The following is a 19,576-nucleotide window of genomic DNA, read 5'->3' on the forward strand; positions in this document are numbered from 1 at the left end:
ATTATCATTAATCGAATAGTTAATCATATCACAAACGAGTTCGCATGCTAACAACACTCAAACCCAAACTCAACATAATCATTACATTACATGAGTAAACCCAGAATTCGAAACGATTAATGGTTAGTCCAACTAAATTGGTATCGTTAATGTGGGGTTCATAATTCATATCAGGTTGACTGGTTGTGTCACAAATTGTCACCCTTGTGGAAACACAGAGACACCGAGAGAGAGAGACTTATGTGATGCAAATAAATAAACTACGCTTCTAATGGAGAATTAACAAAAGAATAGGGATTCATATGGTATTTTCCCAAAACCAATAATAGAACTCCTCGCTGTTGATTGGCCGCAACAGTAACACAGTATACTTAAATTTCCAGCAGTTTCTGCCACTTTTTCTCGCTCGCTATATTTTCCCGGAAAATCGATTGCACAGATTACACAGAGAGAGAGAGAAACAGATAGGAAGTGCCATGGCTCCTTGTGGCGAGAAATCACAGGAAGCCATTTCCTCCGTCGTCATTATTATTGGTAGATACATATATACTCTTTCTTTAGTGCGTACATATATATTTTTATTAATAATAACAATTGTAGTTATTATTATTTTAATAAATTTTTTGTTTATATAATTTATTTATTATTATTATTATTTTGAAGCTATGCAAACGGAAGCGATGCCTTTAGTTAACAAATTCGAGCTAAAAGAGGACCAAGACTCAGTGTGAGTTTTTTTTTTTTTTTTCTTTTTTGTGTTTGTTTTTAACTAAATGTTTTTTTCTATCAGTTTATTTGACTTCGATTTCTAATTTTTATTCACGAAAAAATAAATGATTTTCTATGCAATCATTTGATTTGTATTGAATATGTACATATACGCAAAAAAAAATTGGATTTATGTTAAGATGATTTTGTTTTCAGTTAGTTTGACTGATCCTCGGCAGGCCCTTTACTCTCCAATTTTTTTTTTTTTTTAAACTGCAATTTGTGAATTACTAAACTTTTAATGAGTGTAGGTGAAAAAATATTATGTTTTGAAGGATGCATCATTGTTGAGTCAAAAAGATTTGCTTGCCTATGTAAATACTGTTGCACTGATTGAGGTTTTGATGTGTAACTATTGTTTACACATTGCAAGTGTACTTTTGTGTTCCGGTTCTGGTATATTTGTGTTCATATTAGTACATATCACGGATAATTCTTGTTCGTTTATGGGTATCATATGTGCTTTGGTTTGATATGCTTGCAAACTGAGTTCCATATGTGTTCATTGGTTGGCCTTAAGTTTGATGGGTTAATGCAACTGATCAGGTTTCCAGAAGGGGTCCCTTGGGTCAGGTATCACGGTACTTACAAAGACCTCCACCTAAATATAATATGGCCGGGAAAGGACACATCTTTGGGTTAGTATTTTATTCTTGTAATTTATGTTGGTGATTTCTGTTTTCTTTATGTATTACTTTCCAAACATTAGTTATCTGCCATGGTTGTTTTATGACTATGCTTTCTTTAATGTTGTATGGACCCCTAAGAATCACATCGATAAGAAATTTGATAAAAGGCTAACATATTTATCATACTTTGGATCCTTAAGGAAACCATGCTTAATACCTTGTAGGGCTTCAATTGTTAACTTGTGCAGAATATAGAATTCATATTCATGCTATGATCTATACCAAAATGATATTATTGGGTAGATTCAGACCAGCGTACACTTAAGCGGGCATTGCTAGCATGTGCGAAGCTATGCAGTGCCCATGGACGCAAATGGCACTGACATTGATGTGGTAGGATACACATGTACTCAACAGGAATATGAAATTCATGATTCGTTTTTTGCTAACTTGAACCTAATCCTTTCAGAGGTTGATAGCGTTGGCACGATTTCGGCATCTCTTGTAACATATGCTTCTATCCAAGCTTTGAAGCCAGACCTGATCATAAATGCCGGTACTGCTGGTGGCTTCAAGGTATGTGCTCTGCAGCACAGTTTGTCTGACAACCATTCAATTATAATTTCTAGAAATCAAATTCTCTTTGAACCTTTACCATTTTTATTTAAGATTCAACTGCTACTCTCTTTCAATTGGTAGAAGATAAGTAGTTTTCTTCCTCCTTGTAACAATTGTCCTCCTACTACATTGAGACTTTGTTTTAGTAGTTTTAAATCTCCAATCTGTCAATCCCTCTCTTCTGAATGTAGGTATCTGGTCTGTTCATGAGGCATGAATGATGTGTTAGCCAATTTTCTTATACTGATTTTTGTATGTTTTCAGGCTAAGGGAGCATCCATTGGTGATGTGTTCCTCATTTCTGATGTTGCCTTCCATGATAGAAGGATACCTATCCCTGTAAGTGTTTCTCAGTTTTCGTTCTTACATTTCACTTTTCTGCAAAAGAGTTGGAGATATTCATCACTGCCATTCTGCTTGGTTCAAAAACTTCATGGTCCAATTCCACAGACATAGATTTCAAACTTGACAAGCAAATTCATTACATTTAGGTTTTCCTTTCTGGCCATTGTTTATCTGCTCATTTGATACTTGAATCTACATTTAACTCCTAAAGTTGTGCACAGCCGTTGTAGATTCAATGGTGGGATTAATTAATTAAACTTTGTTGCTTTAAGTCACAAACTCACAATGATCTTAAAAAGCCAACTTTTACTTCATGAGTGTTTATTTATGCTCAACCTGTGTCATGTTGACAAATGCAAATAGATAGCTGTATAAATAAATATTTAGAATTATTTGTCACTCTGTTTTCTTTCGCTTTCCATGTCTTTTGTAGGTTTTCGATCTGTATGGAGTTGGTCAACGGCAGGCCTTCTCGACACCCAATCTTTTGAGGGAACTTAACCTAAAGGTGACAACAAATTAGAGTGATTGAAATTTTAATCATTGAACATATCAAATATCTTGCTCGGATACTGCAAACACTTTCTTTTACCAGAATGGGCTGTCAATTTTTTGATAATTTGGTCTCTTTCGACATTCTTGTACAGATGCTTTATTGTTTTGTCTGTATTGTTCTAGTTAACTTTCTTCTGCCTTCACTAAACATACGTGGTTATGAACTACTTTTAAGTTCATTCTTTATTACTTTTATATAAGTTATCGATAGATTATTATATAGTAAGCCTGCTTAGTGATATAGGATGAGACTCAGATTTCTTACAATGAGATTGTTTGATTTCAATGGTTTACATCTCACTTCACTATTCAGTGAAATGAGCTGCTTCTGATATCAATTTCAGATTAGTCTGGCATTTGTAAATACACACCACTGTTGTTTAGGGGCATACCTCAATCCTGTGATAGACATTTCATGCTTGAGGTACTAGCTGCTTGATAGGTTTTTCTGGGTGTTAATTTAACGCCCTGTATCTAGGAAATATGGTGTAACATGCCAGCTTAGTTAGATAGGATATGGTTCAGGTCAACAAATTACGGAAGTTAATGTATACTTTATTTTGTTTTGTGCATGAACTTTATGCTCTTTCTAGAATGTGTGCAAGCCTTTTTCTTGTTAAAGTGTTCTGCAGTACTTTTTGGATTTAGAGATCTGCTCAGTTCTCTTATATGCAGTCATACGTACCAAAGAGAAGACTTACTGCTTGTTCTATCCAAACTGTTTTGCCGACCTCATAGTTTTATGGTGATTGAGGTGAATCATTTAGTGATTGTATTTACATTATGAGTTAACAGCAAGATTAGATATCCAAATAACTGGTTTTTTGGGCCCTTTGTGTCTGTTTAGGATCTCCATTAATTATAAATGCCAGTCTTAAGACTCATAATCCTAAATTGCTTCTTCATTTAAAGTGAAACTTGGTTTTATCTTTATGATGCTGAAATTCTTTGCAAATTTCATTTACTCTTGCATACTTGCTTCAGGTTTGCAAATTGTCTACGGGTGACTCTCTAGATATGTCCTCACAAGATGAAACATCAATTACTGCAAATGATGCAACTATTAAAGACATGGAGGTAAGAGCCGAATTTTAGCTATCTCTTAAACTGCATTAGGACCGGGAAAGTGAAGAAAAGAGGAGAAGAGAGAAAAGGGATGAGGCTCATCCTCTTTCTATCTATTTGGTTAAATAGGATAGAAGGGGAAGAGTTGTCATCACTTTTTCTTCCGTTAAGTATCCACTAAGAAGGGGAGCCTTCCAAGATGGCTGTTGGTGAAGCCCTACCTGTAAACTCTTCCCATATAAGTACTTGTGATGAACCTTTGATAAATCATCCCCAATTTTTCTGCTGAATTTCTGCCCTGTTACTGATATATCTTTGACCAAGAAGCATTTCCTTTTTTCTTCTTAGATGATGAAATAGAAAATTAAATTTATTTGTGAAGGCGTGTTTCCCTTTTTCATTGTTTATTTTTCAATTTGAGCTGTACTGTTCAATATATGCTTCCTGATTCATCTCTTGTTGTTTTAGTTATTCGGTAAAAATGTTGTACCGGCATCTGACATTGCATCTTAGGCCAAAGTACATTAATGGCTGAAAACCATTTACATTCTTAGTAAAGGAATATTCAAGCAAAGTAGACTACTATCCTCGTATATGCTATCATACATCACATGATATCGGGACATGACATATGAAATGGAAATTCAAATAGTTTCTTTCAACGTGTATGTTTCGTGTGTTTCTACATTGATTAATTTCTTTTTCCCCTGAATTTTGGTTTCAGGGAGCTGCTGTTGCATATGTGGCTGATCTTTTTAAAGTGCCTGCACTATTTGTGAAAGCTGTAACTGATTTAGTGGACGGTGATAAGCCAACTGCAGAGGAATTCATGCAAAATCTGGTTGCAGTTACTGCTGCACTTGAACAGTCAGTCTCCCAAGTCATTGATTTCATCAATGGAAAGCGCTTCTCTGAACTTTGACACGCTTGGTCCTGACTTTTTATTTTCCTGGAAAAAATAATTCACAAAATATTCATAAATCATAGTTCCATAAACCACCAGATACGGAGCTGTTGCTTGATTGTTATAGTTTTGAGTAGGTATGCGTTTTAGTTAGCCATCCGCTCAAAAGAAACTTCTTGTAATGGTAAATGCATATGGTTCGAGCTATTATTTGCTTAGTCATGTGAACTTTTTGAGAATCGGCTATTTGATTTCTTGCATTCAGTTACTTAACCGACGATCGATTCTGCTAATTATTTCGCACCGTCGAAGATATGCTTTAATGGTTCCAAGCGATTGGATTTTGTCTTATCGTATTTCTTCTACTTTGGACAACTACATTCTCTGGAAGATGCCACGGATTCACACATTGATGTGCTTGCACCAAATATCTATCAAGATCCATAAACATTTCCCGCATGAAACCCTTGCTTCCCAACTAATTCATTTATTTAGGAATTGCTCATTTCTGGTGTCAGGATATTTAAAATGTCAATTACCGCTTTCAAGTTCCCTTTTTATATTAACATTTTAACTTGTTGGCGATTGCTATAAATAGAAGTACCATTCAGTGTATTAGCTTCACTGTGGATTCAGGCAGTTTGAGCACACCTCCTGAAAGTTTCATCAACGTTTCTTTTGATAGAGAAGAAGCATGGGCAGCTTAGCAGGTTTCGCAAATAAGGCAAGCCCTGGCAAAGCTACCATTCTGGCTCTTGGCAAGGCTTTCCCTCACCAACTTGTCATGCAGGAATTTCTGGTTGATGGGTACTTCAAGAACACCAACTGTGATGATCCCGAGCTCAAGCAGAAGCTAACCCGACTCTGTACTCTTCATTCTCTTCACTTCCCCCTCTTTTATTTATTTGCATTCTGTAGAGGCAAAATACAATCTCTGACTAAGCTTACACATTGCTTCACATTGACTTAATTCATCTCCTTATATGGTATCATCTTACAGGCAAGACAACAACGGTTAAAACAAGATATGTAGTCATGTCAGACGAGATCCTGAAGAAATATCCTGAGCTTGCCATAGAAGGCCTTCCTACTGTGAAGCAAAGGCTTGATATCTGCAACAAAGCTGTCACCCAAATGGCCATTGAAGCTTCACAAGCTTGCATCAAGAGCTGGGGCAGGCCAATAACAGACATAACCCACGTAGTTTATGTCTCCTCAAGTGAAGCTCGGCTGCCTGGGGGTGATCTCTACTTGGCAAGAGGCCTTGGACTCAGTCCTGAGACTCAGCGTGTCATGCTCTACTTCATGGGCTGCTCTGGTGGAGTTTCTGGCCTGCGTGTGGCGAAGGACATTGCTGAAAACAATCCTGGAAGCAGAGTTCTGCTAGCTACTTCCGAAACTACAATTATTGGGTTCAAGCCACCAAGTGCAGAAAGGCCATATGACTTGGTTGGTGTCGCACTCTTTGGTGATGGTGCTGGAGCCATGATCGTTGGCTCAGACCCGGTTCCCAGTGAAAGGCCTCTCTTTGAGCTGCACACAGCAATCCAGAACTTCTTGCCAAATACCGAAAAAACAATAGACGGGAGGCTTACGGAAGAGGGGATTAGCTTTAAGCTGGCAAGAGAGCTGCCTCAGATAATCGAGGATAACATTGAAGGATTCTGTGGCAAGCTAATGGGCAATATTGGATTTACCAACAATGATTACAACAAGATGTTTTGGGCAGTTCATCCCGGAGGGCCTGCGATATTGAATAAGTTGGAAAAGAGACTGAATTTGTTGCCAGATAAACTGAATGCCAGCAGAAGAGCTCTGATGGATTATGGGAATGCTAGTAGCAACACCATTGTGTATGTGCTGGAGTATATGTTGGAAGAGAGTTTGAAAATGAAATCACAGGATCATGAAGACACCGATTGGGGATTGATACTGGCTTTTGGCCCTGGAATTACCTTTGAGGGCATTCTTGCTAGGAATCTCACCGTCTGAAAATAAGAGTGTGGCTCGAGTAGTTTCATACTCTTGGTTTTACAATCGTTAAGACAGAAAACAAAGCCTCAGTTTGTGTTAATCCCAGTGTCCTATGTTTGTTATTTTGTGTAATAAATTCAGCTACTCCCAACACCTTAAAACTTTTATTTGAAGCTTCGTCCTACATTTTGTGTTACAACAGATTCCACCTGTAAGTTCCAGCCTTAATTGGTAGCTCCGGCATCTAAAACAATGATGAAACCTTACTGCGGATTGCATCAAAATATATATATTTTCTATTTCTTGTATATCGATGCTAAACAAATTAAGTTTTTAATAAGATGACACGTAATAATATGAAAGCCGCCCAGTGCCCACATTAATTCAACACCAGTAGCCATTCAAAATATAAGGTCTGACTTTAATTGCATGACAAGATGGAGGCCCACAAAATCTAACATAAGCTTCCAACATTTATCGTATGCAAAAGATCAGCCTTGGCAGAGTTGAGTGACTATAAAATCATTTTCAAATATAAATATCCACCCAAATTTCCTGCATCCCCAACTTTCCTAAACAACCCATTTAACTTCCAATCATGATTGCAAGACCTAGGGAGTCCAAAATCGAAAGCAAAATGGGAATTTGAACCAGAACCACCAGCCACACGCTCTGATTAAAGTTAATTGTATATGTCAATGTGCTCATAGACCATGCACGACAATTTTTTGCAATTACACCACCCCGGAGGGAAGTCGGAGGACTAGCTGTCCGCCAAAGACACTGCAAAGCAAAGAATAATTGTTACCTACATAACAGTAACAGTACTGGGGAAACTACATTCAATAAGGTTTTACATATACATACGGTTCATCAAAATAAATGAAAGAGAGGGATAAGCACTTAAAAGATTTGCAACCAACCTTTTGACATAGTAGTAACAGAAGTCCGCTAAGATGAAAGTTTGGACAATCTCTGAGATAAGCACCATCGAAGGCCATAATCCATAGCCCAGGGCTACCAGCAAGTGTCCACGACTATCCAGAACCTGTTAAAAGCAACATACACAAAGCACCAACAGCAGATTTAAACATGCAATCAGTAAAAACACCACAATAAATGCCAATGACAGAAGAGAAATATTAAACGAACAAGCAAATCAAGTACTATTTCTAAAATATCTTAATCCGTTTAGAAACATATGAGTTAATCAAAGAGCTACATAGGCAAATCATGTTCCCCGTACCAATAGTCCTCCCCCCCCCCCCCCCCCCTCCTCTCTTTTTCTCAACATTGCATAAAAGAAAACCAAATCTCTCCCCAACCCTGACGTGAGTAGGATTCAAACCCAAACTAGTATCCACATCCTTATAACAGTAGTGGTAGCTTGAACAGTATTCTTGTAGGGTGCGAAACACTGGGAAATGAAAGCTTACTCTGCTGGTGGCATATGTGGTAGGGGGAAAATGCGATACCTAAATTGGTTCTAGTGGGTGTAGATAAGATGCCCAGCGGCAATAACATATAAGATACCATGTATGAATTCTCCCATGTTGATGTACGCAAAAAAGTTTCTGGAATATTATTAAAACGACTCAAATTTCCACTGTGTGTTGCTAGCCAGTAAATGCGTCAAATCAAATTTAGAAGCAGAAATCATCAAGATCCCGATCAATCCTGTTCTCTAAGAGTAGTATATTTTGCCTAAAGTAATTGTACCAGCACAGTTTCAATTAGACTCTAAAGTCATTGTTCCAGCACAATTTCAATTAGACTCCAAACATCAGCACAAACAGCATGGCCAATATTGAACGAAGAACACAATTAGAAGTGCCACAAAACAGGCTATTAACCTAAGCTAAATCACTACGCGAATTTCAACACTATGGAATAAGACCTGGAGAACCCAGTGGGCACAGCTCAAAAACCTCGCAACACCAAGCGCAAATACATAATGGGCTGTGAATGGTTCAACAATCTGAAAAAAATAAAAAAAGAAGATCATTATTTGGAAGGGTTTATCAATAAAAGCAATATTATTTAGGATAGAAAAATGGACCAATTTCAAGCTAATAAGCATATATGTTGCCACCTAGAAAAAGGTACCTTTGTGTTCTGCATCACCCGCAACTGGGGCAGTACTGAAACAGCTTCCAGATAAACACAGAAAGCCCAGAAAATCCTATTCAATATATTATGCGAAGTCGATGGATGAATTAACAGAGCCAATACTGCACAGGGTACCACCTGTACCAAAATTTTAAACAGGATATTGCTTTCACAAACGAATAAATAAGTTCAAAAGAAGGCACAACTAACACAATCACGATTAATTTGCAGAATCTGGCCAGCGTAAACTGAGGACCCATTTGGGATTGTTGTTGGGAGACTCAAAAGTGATTTTGAGTAGCTAAAAGCTAATTTTAGAGTTCAGTAAATTTTTTAAAAAGTTCATATCATCCCATAGCAGATTTTGAAAAGCAGGGAAGAAATAGCTTTTTTATATGGTAAGCAAGATAAACCCTCAGTAAATCAGGAGACCAATTAGTTTACCCTGCAAATCCATTTCTAGATATGTATTAACTGCAAAACATTTTAAATGACAAACTAGCCTGGAGTGCAAAGCAAAAATACAAGTAACGTGATCATCTTTTCATAAAAGATTTTTGCTTTTACACAGACAATAGATAAATTGTTTAACCATTTCTACAAATAAAGAACACATATGAAACCCGGAAACAATGACTGATAGACATCACAAAAATATGATCAGTGCCCTTACAGATATAATTGACTGTTGTTTAAAAAACTAGAAAAATAGGCATAAATGGTAGAAAACTTACCACATAATATATTGCAAAGTTGTCCTTGTCCTCCATGTAACTAGACCTTAGATTGAAACGGATCATATAAATAACCCAAAGGGTCGTAGCCAAAGTAGCTAAATCCAGTAGGGTGTGTATATCATATTCCATCACAAAACTACAGTATAGCCTCACAGCTAAGAAAATAGCTGTTAGTTCCTGGGATTTGAGTGACAGTCCTGCAAATAATCAAAAGAATTTTAATGACTGAGGCAGTCTAAAGATAATAACCTACACAGCCGTCTTGAAAAGAAATCACAGACATTATATCAAGAAGAAAATATTACCTAGACAAAAGCTCTGTAATATCAACTAAGGCCAAATAAATATAAACTTATTTAAGTAAGGCAACATTGGTAGACATGTCTTCAACTTAATAAACGAGTCTCTACCCCATAATTACCATAATAAGGATCTATTCTTGAATTGTAGAACCTCCTGAACAAGTCTAGTGATAAAATTGTGCGACCATATCTTTAAAAAAAAAATTTTAATTATAAATCACATGTTCTAGAAAACATCATTATCTTCCCTTTTCTTTTGCGTCACATTTTGAGGAACCAAACATACTCAAAACATCAGAAAGGATCAAAAATAAATAAAAAGCACGGGACTATCCTTCTCAAAGAAACAATTTAAGCAAGCAAAAGAAAAAAATACAAGATTATCACTGACCAACCAACCAAATGAAAAAAGTGTGAAAGTGCGATCATATTTACCCAAGCATCATCACATTAGAAATTCCCAATCAACCTAACTTAGAAACCCTAATTAAAAGCAAAAAAAAAGTACAATTCAACAAATATAAATATAAAAACAATAAATCAAAACGCCCAATTCGTCAACAAATCCCAAACTTTCTCTTCTTGACTCACCACAATCTATCATCCAACAAACAAACACATCATCAAACTGAACAGCAATAAATAACAAACCCTAAAATTTCGCATTCATCACAAAATCCCAACTTTAGAAACTACAAGTAATAAAGAAAAAATAATAATTTCTTCGCAAAATCAATATGTAAAACCCATCCAAAAAATAAAATTTATTACGAAAAGATCCAAAAAGCTTTATATTTTAATTTTTTTCTTCTGTTATCAATTACCAGCACAAGTTTTCTCTTTCATGAGCTTGTATATTAACACGGAGATTCCAATGGAGTGCACGGCCTCGGCAGCAACGAAGAGGTTATCGTGGTCGTGTACAATGAATCGGAGCAAAACCAGCGCTGCCATGCCGGAGACCACCGCCAAAAATGCCTTCACTTTCGGCGGCTGTCGCCGGACCCATGTCGAAACCGCGTGGATCGGCCTCTTCGGCGCCCTCATGAGCGGTCTAAAAATATTTTACCGGAAATTAAGAGAAAGTGCGAGAGAGTGAGATGTAATTTAGAGAGAGCGAGACAATTGAGTTTCCGATTGGGGCTTTGCTCTCTAGTGATGATACATCGGTTTTAGCTCTGCTCCGAATATAATTTGCGGGGTAAAAGTTTGTTTAATCCTATATTAGTGTACATTTAATTTTTGTATTTTTAAAACACCTTAAAATGTCTTTGTTATTAAATATTGACACTTATACCATTATTTTTTTTAATTTACTTTTATAATATTATATTTTTATAATAATATTTTTTTTTGGATATTAATAAAAAATTAAATTATCAAATTAAACTTAAAAATAAAATAAAAACAAAAAAGGTATATATTGATTTTTGTAGAAACTCACGTATGTCTAAAAAATTAATATCGTAAAAAATTACATTATCAATTTTTTTAGAAAAATTAATATTTTAACACAAGAGTGTGTTTCATAAAAATTAATATATATATTTTTTATTTTATTTTTTAGTGTTAAATTAGTAATTTATTTTTCCTTTTTAATAATGTCTAAAAAAATTATTATAATAGGGTTATTTTTTCTTTTTAATAATGTCTAAAAAATTATTATAATAGGGCAATTTTATAAAAATAAGTTAAAAGGAACAAAAGATAATAATAAAAGTGTTAATAATTTAATGGTAGGGATGGTTTGAGGTATTTTTAAAAATATAAGAACTAAACGAGCACTAACTTCAAAATATAGAGATTAAACGAGCTTTTACCCTAATTTGCGCTCTCGGTCGGGTATGGATTATCGGGTCCGGATCTGAAAAATTATTTGACCAAATGGTCTTGTAGACTATTTTTTTGGGTTGGAGCATGGGCGCACGATGGGTTGACCGTAGAGGCGTATACGTGGGGTTGGGTAACCAATAACTAACTACTACATTAATGTTTTCTTCATTTTTATTTTTTAAGGAGCATTTATATTTATATTTATTATTATTTTATTTTATTTATATTACAAAATTTTATTTAGGGAGATTGCCAATTTCCCCCTTACAGTAATCGACATATATCATTTCTCTCCCTACTATTTTTATAATGGACAAAAACCCCCCTGATAGTATAAGTTTACAATATTATCCTTATTTTCAACTACTGTTTTATTTATATTTATTATAAATTAAATAAATCACATGAATAGAAACTAAATAAAAAATTAAGCATTAAAAACAAGAAAATATATGTTTTGATATGAGAAAAAAATTAATAATAAATTTTTTTTCTTGTATTTATTTATTTTGTAAAAATTTTCTTATAATAAATATATAAGAAAGTTATTATAAAATGATAACAAAATTATTATAAGAAAACTTGAATGACAAATAAAAATTTATTATAAGATAAATAATAGGAGTATTGGCACTTTCTCCCCTACAGTAATTAACATATACCATTTACTCCCTTGTTGTTTTCAAAATGGCCAAAAACCCCCCATGACAGTATAAGTTTATAATATTACCCTTATTTTTAACTATTCTTTTATTTATATTTATTATAAATTAAATAAATTACATGAATAGAAACAAAATAAAAAAAATTAAGTATTAAAAATAAGAAATATATATTTTGATATGAGCAAAAAATTAATAATAATTTTTTTTCTTGTAATTATTTATTTTGTGAACATTTTCTTATAATAAATATTTTGTAATATTTTAAAATTAAATGTAAAAAGTATAGGCAAAATATTTTATTATTTATCTTATAATAAATTTTTATTTGTCATTCATGTTTTCTTATAATAATTTTTTTTATTTTATAATAACTTTCTTATATATTTATTATAAGAAAATTTTTACAAAATAAATAAATAAAAGAAAAAAATTTTATTATTAATTTTTTTCTCATATCAAAACATATATTTCTTTTTTTAATGCTTAATTTTTTATTTAGTTTCTATTCATGTGGTTTATTTAATTTATAATAAATATAAATAAAAGAGTAGTTGAAAATAAGGGCAATATTGTAAACTTATGCTATCAGGGGGGTTTTTGGCCATTATAAAAACAGTAGGGGGAAAAATGGTATATGTTGATTACTGTAAGGGGGAAATTGGCAATCTCCCTAAATAATAAAATATTTTGCCTATACTTTTTACATTTAATTTTAAAATATTACAAAATGTTTATTATAAGAAAATGTTCACAAAATAAATAATTACTAGAAAAAAAATTTATTATTAATTTTTTTTGCTTATATCAAAATATATATTTATTGTTTTTAATACTTAATTTTTTTTATTTAGTTTCTATTCATGTAATTTATTTAATTTATAATAAATATAAATAAAAGAGTAGTTAAAAATAAGGGTAATATTGTAAACTTATACTGTCATGAGGGTTTTTGGTCATTTTAAAAACAGTAGGGAAGTAAATAGTATATGTTAATTACTGTAGGGGGGAAAGTGGCAATCCCCCTTTTATTTATATATTTAAAATCTAAACCTAATAAAAAAGATTAACTGTAGCTATTCTAAAATTTTATCTTATGTTTTACCGCAAATAATGTGGTATATGTGTTATTTATTGAGCAACCAATAAATTTTTCATAGATTCGAATTGAATTAATTTTAAAAAATAATTTTTTTTCAAATATGATGTACATACCCATATTAAAAAAAAAAATCTTTTGAAACTGACTCAATGTTGTAAGTGAAATATGTTTGATAATGTTCCGAGTTTTGTTAAGGAAGCAATAATGATGTTAATGTCGTGATATAAATATATATGCCTTACTTTTGCATGTTTTAATTGATGACAAATAATTAACTATATGTTTCCTCAGTGAATCTCATTGCAAGCTTAATTTGGCAGTAAATCTGATAAAAAAATTTAGTAACTCAAATAACACTCCATGTGGTGAGGCTTCTTATAAGCAGTAGCACGTTAAGGGCTTCATACACAGACTTGAAGAAAATCAAAGTCAAATCTCTTTGCTGTGTTTTGGGCATTCTATCTTAGCATGGCAGACTGAAAGAGTTGCTGAAAGAATCGTTCAATTCAAATCTTCATGATCTCAGCAATCTCCCAGATACGATTATGCAATCAATAAATTTCTACGTACATCTGAGAATACGTGTAACACCTATATAAAGGTACATTCTTAGTGTTCTTTCAATTAGTGAAAAAAGCTTTTCATTCATATTTCTAAATGTGATTTTGTTTTGAGAAAGTGCTTTTTTTAAGTTTAATCTCGTCTTTGATGCATCATGACTAAACCCAGATGATTAAATTAGGAAAATATAGCTATCAAAAGTGTTTGAAGAAGGCAAGATTGAAAAAAAAAAGGGCATAGCAAAATTGCGAAAAGGGAAAAGACATGATACATGATGCATCCTAAAAGCACCCTACATGGAAACTGGAAACATGAAACTAAGAGTGGCAAAAGACTCATTCTAGCTCTTGCTTACTGTGCCTCTCCAACATCACCGTCATGTTACAAGGTTGATAGCTAAAATGGACAAGGTGATGCACATCAGAATGTCCATGAATGTGATCTTCTCAAAAGGGGTTTCAATTGTTTGTCTTCCTCGAGTGATATCATTCCCAAATGAGATGGGTCTTCTAACATCATCTTTGCCACCAAGTAACCGGCAATTGACCAAGTTTGGAACTTGCGGGCCTGTTTTCCGATGTATCGACCAAGCTTCCCATCATAATACTCGGGCCAGCTATCTTTCAGCAACCTGCTTTCAGCAAGTTCAATGGCCCGTCTAGCAATTTGAGGGCGCCCGGTCTTTATACATGCAGCAGTGAGAAGCCACAGAAGTACTGCACCCGTTGCCAAAGGCAAAAAGAATATCTAAGCAAACATCTTAGCTAAGAATCAAAAGTATTGAACAGAAATATATAATACTTCAATTGTCCTATCACGATCAATTAAGAGTTGGTCCAACTATTTTGGTGCTGAAAATTATTAGTAGGTACGAGATGGAGAAATCAACTTCATCTCTGTAACTTATCAAGTCCCAGTTTTACAAGAAATGAAATATACTTTATAAATGGGATTTTGAATTTGTAAGAAAGTGAAACATCAATAGTGTGCAAAAGAAGCTGCAAATTCTGGTCAGCTGGCCAAAAGCTAGGCATAGCAGATTCAACTATCACAAGGCATCACTCTGACTAAAGACACTTAGCAGTCCAGATGGTATAGGAGTTTGAGTCAATCCTAGTGGTTTTCTGAGAAGATGTATAAAGCAGAACATACCTGGCCAAGATCCCCCATTGTGGTAACTCCACCTGGTATTTTTTGGATCGCATCCTGTAATGATTCTCCAGTCATGGCTTTCTATTGCTGGATAGCAAACCTTTATTGGCATTTCTCCAACCAACTCCTCCCAGCGTGATTCTATAAGATCCATAATTGCATTTGACTGTTCTTCAGTGGCCAATGATGAAAGAATAGCAATGCAATTGCCCAAGGCAAACCAGCGGAAATCCATTTTAGCAGGGCTAACATTGCCAATAAAGTAGCCACCTCTAATTGGCATGAAATCAAAAACCCATTCTGGAAGTGAATCTGGAATTACATTAAATTTGTTGACTGCGGTGTGAGAATACTCCTCTGTTTTATATCGATATATATCATTAAGCTGCTTCAAATCTAGCCAAAAATAACTTCTCATGTGATAGTTTAAGGCATGAAGACGTTTAACTATTCTTTCAACAAATTCCTTTCCCTCGTCATCTTGCTTGAGTAAAACCAAAGCACATCTTAAAGCCATGAAGAACAGGGCCTGTATCTCAATTGGGTATCCATAAACACCCTGAAAATATGTAAAAATGATGAAGCTGATGATGTAGAATTGCAGCATAAAGAAGATAAAAGACCACATTTCATTTCATAAACCAACTTCAATGGGGTACGCCTAACCACCCTGAAAATATGTAAAATGTAAATGCATATTGAAGGATAAAGTAAAATAACTGCTACTATGGGCAACCCAAATCGCAATTCACAAGCATGCCATCAATGCCAATTATTGGAAAATCCAATACAATTAATCTGTCAACTACGTTCTGGGTCAATAGGTGTTGGAATAGGAATGACAGAAAAAGTAGTTGTCTATTAGGTATACTAGAAAATCTCAATATCATCGTCAATGAAAAGCAAACGTTTGGTGTTCAACAGACTGACATCTGGTGTTCAATGGACTGATCCTTTTTTTTTCTCAAGTTTCTCAAGCAACAATGCAGAAAGAGAAGGAAAGAAAACAGAGCGCTGAACTAATGAAGTAGACCATTAAATCTGTTTCAAGTTGGCATCAACTCATGGGAGCCAGGAGTAAGCAGTTTAGAATGGATTGTAAGAAAGGAAACTAAGTGCTACGTGTTACATTAAGCAGAAAGAAGTTCATTTACATTTTTTTAAAAGCTAATTATTGATAAATTAAGTTGCAACCTTAAATCTGAAACTGATAATATCCTGTGAGCACTCACCATTCTTCGATCAATCATGCAGCATCCATCAGCACATAGAAGAGTAGGGAATGTGTCAAAACCTTCCGAGAGACATAAACTCAGAATTAGCCGCATACCCTTCTGGCATTCGGGCAGCTCAGCCAACGAACTGTCTCCCGTTGACTTTGTGTAGGCCCGAAGTAATATGATCCACCAGAAGCCAGAATCAACAGGAGCCACCCTTCCTATTGCACTCTCCCCAAAATCAGCTATTAAAGTCTCAGTGTTCCGGATTGGATCATGAAGCACTTTGAAACTAGCTGGCATCACTCCTTCCCCAAGCTGAAACCTATCAATCTTTTTCTCCCACGATTGCAGCCGAAGCGTCTTCAAAATAAAGTTCTTTACTATCTCTGGTTCCCCATTCATCAAAAAGGCCAACGCACTTGGAACAAAATCTCTGACAAACACCTGCACAAATAAACTCCCATTCATACCACCACACACACCAACCGTACACTTTTCCAACACCAGCCTCATACACAAAACCAAGCGGCCCAAGCACAGAACAAATATATATATACAATGCACAGAGACAATAAATTTGCACAAATAGAGCCTTCTAGTTCCACTAATTCAAAGTCCATAGTATAAGATCTCCAATTAAGAGATCATATTTTCCTACATAAATCTTATGGCAATATAAAGTTTAACTTTGTCAATAGACACAATACTATATATAACAGCTCAAGAGTTTAGACTCCCATATGCATACTTCTACCTGGCTCTTTGTGATTCCGCATTAAGTCACTACAATTCAGCACAAATTAGTAGCAAGTACACAACCGTTTTACATTTTCTAAAATACATACTTCCGCACTAGACAAAAAATTCTACATGCAAATATATTTTAAAAAAAAAAAGTCCGTATAGAGATGTCCCTACGCATACTTCTACATGGCTCTTGGCAATTCCACGTTGAGTTACTACAATTCAGCACTAAATTGGCAGCAATTACAAACCATTTTGCATTTTCTTAAGTACGGACGTCCACACTAGACAAAAATGTCTGTGTAGAGCCGTCCCTATGCATACCTGTACATGGCTCTTTGCAATTCCCCGTTAAGTTACTACTATTTACTACAATTCAGCACTAAATTTGCTAACAATTATGTAAACACAGACGTAGGCACCATATACATGTAAATGTAACAAAAGGTTGAAAGCCTGAAACATTTTATTATATACCTGATCATAGTTAAGCTCTTCCTCAGAACTATCCAATGCAGCAATGGTGCCGACCGGATTGCCGCGAAAATAGACTAACGAACGGCGCAGAGCATCCCAAGCTTCGCCGACCATCGGGTGCGGCTCGTAGCCAATCAGCGATCGCGGCGTGTTGAATCCCGACCTTCTACCGGGCGAAAACGGTGCGTCTGGATTATGATCGATCACTAACCGAGAAAAGTTGGCGTTGGCGTTGGCGTTATCGGCGCTCCTTGTCATTACACGTGGCGAAAATCCAATGGACAGTTCACTAAGCGACCGCTCATCGAACGATCTCTGTCTTTCTCTGTCCATATTCAATGACCTCGGCTTCTCTGATAGCTTCGAGAAATCACATTCGTTGCACTCAGCTACCGTACACAGCGTATCCATCTTTTTTTCCTTCTTTTTAAAAAATAAATTTTATTTTTATTTATTTATTTTTTTCAAAATTCGAATTTTCATTCAATAACCTGCAATTTGATGAACAGAAATCAGTTTCAGCCATCGCTAACAGAGACCAGCATGCATGTGATTACGTGAATATAATAAATAAAAAATAATAATTCCATTTGCAATCTTTTATGAACAGAAATCAGTTTCAGCCATCGCTAACAGAGACCAGCATGCATGTGATTACGTGAATATAATAAATAAAAAATAATAATTCCATTTGCAATCTTTATTATTTTTTGAATTAAAATTGAAAAATAATGAATTAATCTGAGACTGACTGACCGCAAGGTTCGGTAACGCTTGTTTCGCAGATTCGGAGAAGGAGGAAATGAAACAAGCGTACTCCACTTTATACAGACTGTCCATAATTTTTATACACGACACACATTTTAGTATTCAATTTTGTTTTCTTAAATGAATGATGTCAGGTGGGTCCCAGCAAAGCGATTGTTAGATGGTGACCGTATTGATAATTTAGATCTTAAGCCGGAGTGCCCATTTTGAAAAAATATTGTTTACATAATAAATAATGTAAGTGGTCAAGTGTTCATTTTTTTAATTAGTGGGGGGTTAATTTTTTTTTTAAATAAAAATCTGCTCTAAAGTTCGCTGCCCTCATAGAAATTGATTGATAGGTTCAATTTGATTACACGTGAAGAACAGAATAACGAAGTGAACAAGTATTTAAGTGGCATCTTAATTGAGATATTTTTAAGCTTAATAAGTAGGTTGACACTATGATATTCGTGTTCATAAATTGATACTATTAAATGGCTGAATTTTTAATTATTTGGCTAGACTGCAAATTTTTTTTTTTTTTGAAGCATATGTTACTTAATCTTTGTAGTCTGGCACTAATAAATATTTAATTATCACTAATATGATATTATATATTACAATAATAAATATAAACCCTTGTTAGTGTTAAAGATTTGCTCCAATTATTGCCCAAATTAAGACGGTGAACTGCACCCAAAACCTCAATTTTGAGTCAGCATTATGACTTTAGCAGTGTCGTACGGATGACGGACTGCATCACGGGAATGAGATGATGGTAGTTGTGGGGCCACGTGGGGGAAGCTTTCAGTAGGTGAGTTTTTCTGATTCAAATAGTCCAGTGCGTGCTGACGTGGCCATAATTATTTGAACTGTGCTTGGGGACTTGAGCGCGTATAAAAGGACAACGACAATAATGCAGGGGATTGCAGGGCATCTTTGCAGAGGGTCATAAATGTCTGCTGTGACACGTGTACGGTTAGGAATGCTTCAAAAGATTTATCAGTGATAGTCGTCCACAAATCAAATGAACGGCTTAATGAATGTGTTAAGTTGTAACTACGTCTGC

General features: G+C 34.8%; 4 protein-coding genes across 4 annotated transcripts; 2 read left to right on the plus strand and 2 right to left on the minus strand.

Annotated features, from left to right (window-relative positions):
- Window positions 1-346: 346 nt before the first annotated feature.
- On the plus strand, window positions 347-5,123 carry LOC102629213 (5'-methylthioadenosine nucleosidase). Its single transcript, XM_052431875.1, has 8 exons — window positions 347-534; window positions 664-727; window positions 1,315-1,406; window positions 1,867-1,973; window positions 2,280-2,354; window positions 2,794-2,868; window positions 3,900-3,992; window positions 4,705-5,123. The coding sequence occupies exons 1-8, from the start codon at window positions 477-479 to the stop codon at window positions 4,900-4,902; spliced, it is 762 nt and encodes a 253-aa protein (XP_052287835.1). The 5' UTR covers window positions 347-476; the 3' UTR covers window positions 4,903-5,123.
- A 151-nt stretch (window positions 5,124-5,274) lies between these two features.
- LOC102615070 (type III polyketide synthase B) lies at window positions 5,275-7,091 on the plus strand. Its single transcript, XM_006487335.4, has 2 exons — window positions 5,275-5,750; window positions 5,885-7,091. The coding sequence occupies exons 1-2, from the start codon at window positions 5,579-5,581 to the stop codon at window positions 6,874-6,876; spliced, it is 1,164 nt and encodes a 387-aa protein (XP_006487398.2). The 5' UTR covers window positions 5,275-5,578; the 3' UTR covers window positions 6,877-7,091.
- Window positions 7,092-7,131: 40 nt separating this feature from the next.
- LOC102614764 (uncharacterized) lies at window positions 7,132-11,201 on the minus strand. The gene is made up of 6 exons (XM_006487334.4): window positions 10,831-11,201; window positions 9,702-9,901; window positions 8,965-9,105; window positions 8,756-8,836; window positions 7,782-7,906; window positions 7,132-7,641 (listed from the first exon to the last, which is right to left on the minus strand). The coding sequence occupies exons 1-6, from the start codon at window positions 11,051-11,053 to the stop codon at window positions 7,593-7,595; spliced, it is 819 nt and encodes a 272-aa protein (XP_006487397.1). The 5' UTR covers window positions 11,054-11,201; the 3' UTR covers window positions 7,132-7,592.
- A 3,117-nt stretch (window positions 11,202-14,318) lies between these two features.
- LOC102615351 (probable alkaline/neutral invertase B) lies at window positions 14,319-18,651 on the minus strand. Its single transcript, XM_015533014.3, has 5 exons — window positions 18,514-18,651; window positions 17,758-18,248; window positions 16,549-16,980; window positions 15,317-15,875; window positions 14,319-14,880 (listed from the first exon to the last, which is right to left on the minus strand). The coding sequence occupies exons 2-5, from the start codon at window positions 18,166-18,168 to the stop codon at window positions 14,585-14,587; spliced, it is 1,698 nt and encodes a 565-aa protein (XP_015388500.2). The 5' UTR covers window positions 18,169-18,248; window positions 18,514-18,651; the 3' UTR covers window positions 14,319-14,584.
- Between the last annotated feature and the right edge of the window lie 925 nt (window positions 18,652-19,576).

Source organism: Citrus sinensis, chromosome 8 (genome assembly GCF_022201045.2).
Source record: "Citrus sinensis cultivar Valencia sweet orange chromosome 8, DVS_A1.0, whole genome shotgun sequence".
In the NCBI taxonomy this organism is placed as follows: domain Eukaryota; kingdom Viridiplantae; phylum Streptophyta; class Magnoliopsida; order Sapindales; family Rutaceae; genus Citrus; species Citrus sinensis.

Bases quoted from the DNA above. Each gene is read 5' to 3' on its own strand.
- LOC102629213 (XM_052431875.1), top strand. From the start codon at position 477: ATGGCTCCTTGTGGCGAGAAATCACAGGAAGCCATTTCCTCCGTCGTC. The intron at 728-1,314 runs GTGAGTTTTTTT...GCAACTGATCAG, and splicing joins AAAGAGGACCAAGACTCAGT to GTTTCCAGAAGGGGTCCCTT. The intron at 2,355-2,793 runs GTAAGTGTTTCT...TGTCTTTTGTAG, and splicing joins ATAGAAGGATACCTATCCCT to GTTTTCGATCTGTATGGAGT.
- LOC102615070 (XM_006487335.4), top strand. From the start codon at position 5,579: ATGGGCAGCTTAGCAGGTTTCGCAAATAAGGCAAGCCCTGGCAAAGCT. The intron at 5,751-5,884 runs GTACTCTTCATT...ATCATCTTACAG, and splicing joins GCAGAAGCTAACCCGACTCT to GCAAGACAACAACGGTTAAA.
- LOC102614764 (XM_006487334.4), bottom strand. From the start codon at position 11,053: ATGAGGGCGCCGAAGAGGCCGATCCACGCGGTTTCGACATGGGTCCGG. The intron at 9,106-9,701 runs GTAAGTTTTCTA...ATTTTGGTACAG, and splicing joins ACTTTGCAATATATTATGTG to GTGGTACCCTGTGCAGTATT. The intron at 8,837-8,964 runs GTACCTTTTTCT...TATTTTTTTCAG, and splicing joins GGGTGATGCAGAACACAAAG to ATTGTTGAACCATTCACAGC.
- LOC102615351 (XM_015533014.3), bottom strand. From the start codon at position 18,168: ATGGATACGCTGTGTACGGTAGCTGAGTGCAACGAATGTGATTTCTCG. The intron at 16,981-17,757 runs GTATATAATAAA...TTATTTGTGCAG, and splicing joins AAGAGCTTAACTATGATCAG to GTGTTTGTCAGAGATTTTGT. The intron at 14,881-15,316 runs GTATGTTCTGCT...CAACGGGTGCAG, and splicing joins CAATGGGGGATCTTGGCCAG to TACTTCTGTGGCTTCTCACT.